Here is a 6,123-nt window from a genome sequence, read left to right as displayed (position 1 = left end):
GAAAAAAGCCCGTGCAAAACAACAACAACAACATAATAACATAAGGATCCAACGTATTTACGTACTTTCTGGGGCGTATTTATACATACGAGTACGAGTACCAATAATGGAGAGGAGCTGTAAATGAAGTTACTTTAATTTGCTCTTAACTGAGTACCTAAATTATGAAATTACTGAGAATTAATTTCCTTATTAGCTCGTGAACAGTCCGCTGGTTTTTAGTTAGTTGCAATGTGACACCCTTAAGTACAAACAAATTTTTGATACGACTATTTTTCAACTTTAGAAACTATTCTGTCTACCTGCAAAAATTGCCTTTTTTTATTCGGTTTCTTTTCTTTATGGAATCCAATCATCATTTCTTTTGAATTCCCTTTCGACCTCTTTTGTGGTTCAGTTCTAGTAGTCACAATTTCTTTTTAGTCATGTGTACATATTTTCAATACTACGAAATGTGACATGTTTAGATATTGTAATTTACTGATAAAATAAATATTTTTTAATTATTTTTATCATTTATAATGATAATACGATTTGCACACTATACACTACTTATTTTAGTAAGAGGGATAAAATATTTTTTTAAAGTTACATATAGAATAATATATTCAGGCACTTAATGGCTGAAAAAGTATTAAGGTTTCTGGACTAGAACGCTATGCATATATGATGATTCTGAAAACAAAACTGCATATAAATTATATGTACAATATTCGTTGTAAAGTTAAATGAGCGTTGTGCAGTGTTTTTGTGCTCCTGGGGATACACTTAGCTGAAAATGCTATAGTGTATCTATCTGTTTAATGTAGTATCAATATTTACGCTTTAAATATAAAGTAAGAGATAGTACAATAAATAGGATACAGGCTGGAACTAAACAGTCATATGTTCAATTTTGAACTAACAGCACATCTTTATTTTTCTCTATAACTTGAAAAGATTATAAAGTAGGTACGTTAAAAAAGTGTAATTATATCTCCTATATATATCTAATTAGTATCTCCTATACGGAGATACTAATTAGACTCATAAATTACCTTTAATTACTCGACGTCTAATTTATAACTTTAATATTAGAAACGTTAAGAACATAACATTGTGAGTCAATTTATTTCACACGAAATGAAAGTGTATATAAAATATAACAAAAAAGTTTTTATACAAATTTTACGAAAGATCTTTTTTTACCCAGCTGTGGGACTGGCAGTTAAAGATATATACTAAAGTTAATTTCGTTGGTTGGTACTTAGAAATAAAGTTAGTGGAACTGGATTTGAATCAATGCCAACTTTCATACTCCCAACAGTCCCAACACATTGTACACACGACCTCTGCCAAATTCGAATAATCATATTCAACTTCTCGCTTCGTGAAATCTTTTTAGAAGAAAAACAAATAATATAATAAGTATTTAATGTAAAGTAAATGTTATATTTAGACTTGTTCAGAAGTTCGACGAAAATTTGTTAAGAAAAATGGTTTTAATATTGTTTGGTAACGAGAACAATTTTTTCCATAGAACTATATACATGTATACAAATTGATATATTTTAGATTTTATCGTCATATGAAACGTAAGAGATCAATGTAAGTAAATTAATTATATAAAATATATAAAGGTACAATTGGTTGCCGAAGGCGGCATAACGTCAATGGCGTGGTCGTGCGAAAAGTTCAAAATGGAAGAAGGAGAGGAAATCGGAGAGAACAATGGGGGTCATGTCCTAGCGGTCGCACTGGGCAACGGAGAAATTGTACTGCTACGAGGACACGACGATGTGAGCCCCTTCCGCATCCACACCGGCTTGCGAGGCAGCACGCTGGCCATGGAGTGGGCCAACTCCAGGGAATTGCTTGCCGTCGCTGGTACACTAAATGCCGGTAACTTTATTTGAATCCTTAAGCCTATTTATAAGGCATATAACCTAAACGAAAATGTTTTCGTAGTAGGAATTCCTTTCAGGATAGAAATATTTTTAAAGATTCCCTGTATAAATAAATGGACAGCAGTAAAAATTTAATATCGTAGGCTCGTAGGCGGCATTTTATTAGCTTCTGACTTTAAAACTTTCTTTTATATTAGACATAAATGTAAAGAAAAAGTTGACTCCATTTTATGGAAAAATGTCTAGCTTTCTAAATGGGGCATTCAAACAGTTCTTAACGACCAAGCATTCTTTCATTGTATGTTATATTATTGTTGTATTATTAATATGTAATTGTCACACTATCGTTTCTTCTGTCTATATCTGGAATTCGATTTTTATTGTCAGTAATCGTGAATTGTGCAAGTAATCGTATACATTACTTTATTTATTATGATGGTTTCAAAAGAAAGATATACTTGGGTACTAATAGATTATGTAGGTACGTAGCGAAGTCACTAAATGGATACCAACTTCTTTGGAGCTATCATTTAAATCGGGGTGGTTTATCAAAATGAGTATAGAAATAAACATTTTTGGAAATTGAACGACTTAAAATCGTCATAGTAACAACATATTACACGAACGCTATTAACGTCACTGTTCTCTATTTATAGAGCCTAACGAACCCGAGGACGAACCGCCGTATAAGAACGTCGTAAAATTCTACTCCGACACCGGAGCTCTTATTTACACCGTCCCCATTCCGTACACCCAAGTAAGTGGTTTTTTATTTTACGTTTTGAGAGCAAGACTTCACTTAATTTGCTTGGTTTAAAATAAGGAGTCGTAAAGTGCGTATAGTCACGAAAATAACGTGTAAATTTTATATTTACAGAGAAATTAAAATGTACTTAAAATGAAAAGTTTTGTGAAAATGATAATTGGTTTAACGACAGTACGTTAAGATATGGAACTAACTCAACGTACCACCTACATTTAGTCTGTTTTAGCGTTATTACAAAATTCTGAAAAAGAAATAAAATCAGAATATATTATAAATAAAATCTAGTGACACTGATTGTTACTCTTACCTTTCAAGCACGTGACAGTATAAAATTTACGATTGGTCTACATGGCTAACTTTAATCTCTAAAAAAAGGGCAAAATATTCAATTGTACATAGTGAAATTGTTTTTTTTTTTTTTAATTTAAGATCGAAAAATAGCTGCATGTCGTAGAAGTGTTGACTCATAAAATATTTTAAAAACTTCCAAAACTCCTGTGTATACGATACCAATTAGGTCTTATTTACACATGGCTGATTTCTATTATTATTTAAAATTTCACGGTAGAAATTACTCTATATAATCACACCGATGTTGAAGTTTTGCACTCCTTTTTAGAATTAAAGTGGAAAAACCAAACGTTGAAGGAAAGCTTATTTCTACAGTTTGCTGTTAATTTTTTACCGTAGCAAGTCGATATACTTTTATTTAGAAAGCAACAAACGAATAGATTAAGTCTAAATTAGGCTTGCATAATACCGACAATATTAACGGTAGTAATAAAAAACTTTCATACAAAGAATTCACCGCTCCTCAAGCTCGTAAGAACACGTGGAGTGCTTTTAACTGCGCCCATCGTAGTTTTCTATAAAACTCCACAACGTTGCAAGTTTCTGCGGTAACTAAGTCGTTGTCGGCAATTCCTGAAAGGCCTACAAGCTTATTGTACCTGCATTTAGCGAGTGGAAAGAACTGAGTCGCTCCTACATACCTACTACTACGACTATATATATAAAATTGAATAGCAGTACATTTCACGAAAAGTTTATGGTTTTTGTCTGGATCCGTAGTATCTCAGAATTACAACCCTGCAGGATAAATTCATTGACGCACCTTATGAGCGCGATTCTCGAACACTACTATCTAATGAGTCTAACGATCATAATGTGTGTTGTCGGACACTTCCAAGCTAAGCATAAGATACATTGCAACATTGTAAATAATTGATAGAAAAATAGCTCACATAATATGACCGTCCTATTTCTATAGAGTGGGAACAAACGAATAACAACATACATTACGTTTATTCACATTAGGTACGCATATACTAGTCGTCGAGTCTTCAGGATCATGTAGAAATAATCATTCACATATATTAAGAAGAGAATTTGTACCTACATAAAAGATCATGTATAAGTTTCATGTACTTAATTTATGCCATATTGTTACTGGTTATATGAAATATTATTAAGAGTGCTTAGGAAGTTGCGAGTCATTCCCATAACAAGTAAACTTATTAGGAAGACTCAATTTTTGTAATCAAGACTTAATGAATAAATATATTATTGTATTATCCTCATGTACTCGCAACATAGGCGCGCGTGACGGCTCTAACGTGGGGCCACGCAGCTAGGCGGTTGTTCGTGGGCGCTGGTGGCGCGGTGTGTACGGCGCGCGTGTGGCGCGTGGTGGCGCCGCTGCAACTACTGGCGCGCGTCAGAGCGGCGTCCGCGCTGCGACACCCTCGCCTCGCTGCCAAGCTGCCTCTACCGCCTCGGTTACAGCCAGCCCTTGCCAGTCTCTTTGCTCATACCATAAGGGTAAGATATCTACACCGTGCGAGTTCATTAAAGTTAAGTTCTTAATCTAATTAACTCATGTAGACGAGTTCATTAAGCGACTCAAGTCCATTAAGCAGCCTTTGGTTTATAGAGATTAGTCCAGGAGTAGGTAATGTCCGCGTCCAACATACTCAGGGATATTTCTTTAATTGTTTCGTATATTTTTCCGGGGGTGTTACCTAAAAAATAACGGTCTTATTCTCGATAAATGTCACTTAAAAACTCATATACAATAACTAGCTGACCCGGCAAACGTTATTTTGCCATATACGTTATTAACCCGTTCAATCCCCCCTCCTTTATAACTTAGGGGTATGAAAAATAGATGTTAGGTGATTCTCAGACCTACGCGATATGCAAACAAAATTTCATAAAAATCGGCCTAGCCGTTTCGGAGGAGTATGGTAACTTGGTAACTAACATTGAGACACGAGAAGTTTATATTAATACTATACGAGTTTAAGTGTCAAATCTGATTACCATTATTTACGATACATGTTTCATTAAATGATTATTTCAGTGTAACGTTCCCGAAGCAAACGAGCTCCGTCGCTTTGTTTCACGGCCGCCGGCTGCTGGCGGGCGCCTGCACTGCACGATGCTTCGACACGACGACGAGGAGGCGGGCGCCTACACGCTGTACCTCGAGCACCTGGGGGGACTCGTACCGCTTTTAAAGGGGCGAAGGACCAGCAAGATTAGACCCGAGTTCGTCATCTTCGATCCGCAGGGAGAGGGTAAGTTAATATACATCTATATCTTCAGTAAGTAATAAGTTTAAAGAGTGAAATAAACACGTAACTATATAAACCTGTAAAGAGTGTAAAACTAAGTATCATTTGCATCTATATATTATTTATTTTTACTTTTACACACCAATACATAATCGACTAAAAACAGAATAACATTTGAAAGTAACATAGTTGTATCAACAGGCCGCATTATCGCTGAAGCAGCGATTTCTTCTAGGCAACCTCTGGGTAAAGGACTGATATAGAAAGTGTATTATATTTATTTAAGAATTTGTTGTTATAAATATAAGTTATTACTTTAGCCACACAATGGAGTAGAGTATATTATATAACAGTATATTATATTTCGTAAATACAAATTTTCATGAAGTTGGTGGCATCAGTATTGGATACCAACCGAGCGACACGAATGGCATATAACTGGACATTTACGAAATTGGTACGATCGATATCGTTTATGGAAGTGATAGAGCTAGCGACGTACGACCGAGCAGGGGCGCTGCCGGCGGGCGAGCGCGCGGCGAGCAGCAGCAGCAGCGGCGCCGGCAGCGCGTCCAGCAGCAGCGGCGGCGCGCCCTCGCCGCGCGCGCCGCGCCGCGCCCGCGCCGCCGCCGACGACTCCTGCTCCTCCGACACCGAGCGCGAGGACGGTAAGCCCCGCCGACCATTTTGTGTCATACTGCTAGCAAACAAGTGTACGGCTCACCCGGTGGTAAGCGGTAAGCGTAACTTATGGACGTCTTAGGAACCAGAACCATCGCAAGCGCGTTGCCGACCCTACCCATAATCACGAACTCACCATAAAAACATAACACTGCTCGAGAGCAGTTGGGCTGCTCCAGATTTTGATAAGGATATTTCCGTCTGTGCCCTACCT

The 6,123-nt window shown here is 36.8% G+C and overlaps 1 protein-coding gene across 1 annotated transcript in view; it reads left to right on the top strand.

Annotated features, from left to right (window-relative positions):
* LOC123655045 (tubby-related protein 4) overlaps positions 1-6,123 on the top strand; it is a 41,431-nt gene that overhangs the window by 27,579 nt on the left and 7,729 nt on the right. Inside the window, exons 5-9 of the mRNA XM_045590891.1 lie at positions 1,620-1,881; positions 2,543-2,643; positions 4,249-4,473; positions 5,015-5,258; positions 5,738-5,896. Of these exons, the coding sequence (XP_045446847.1) occupies positions 1,620-1,881; positions 2,543-2,643; positions 4,249-4,473; positions 5,015-5,258; positions 5,738-5,896 (991 nt within the window). The remainder of the gene's footprint in view (positions 1-1,619; positions 1,882-2,542; positions 2,644-4,248; positions 4,474-5,014; positions 5,259-5,737; positions 5,897-6,123) is intronic.

The sequence above is a fragment of the Melitaea cinxia genome, chromosome 7 (assembly GCF_905220565.1).
Source record: "Melitaea cinxia chromosome 7, ilMelCinx1.1, whole genome shotgun sequence".
Lineage (NCBI taxonomy): Eukaryota > Metazoa > Arthropoda > Insecta > Lepidoptera > Nymphalidae > Melitaea > Melitaea cinxia.
The sequence above is the reverse complement of the archived record's forward strand: the minus strand, read 5'-3'. Positions and strand labels throughout refer to the sequence as shown.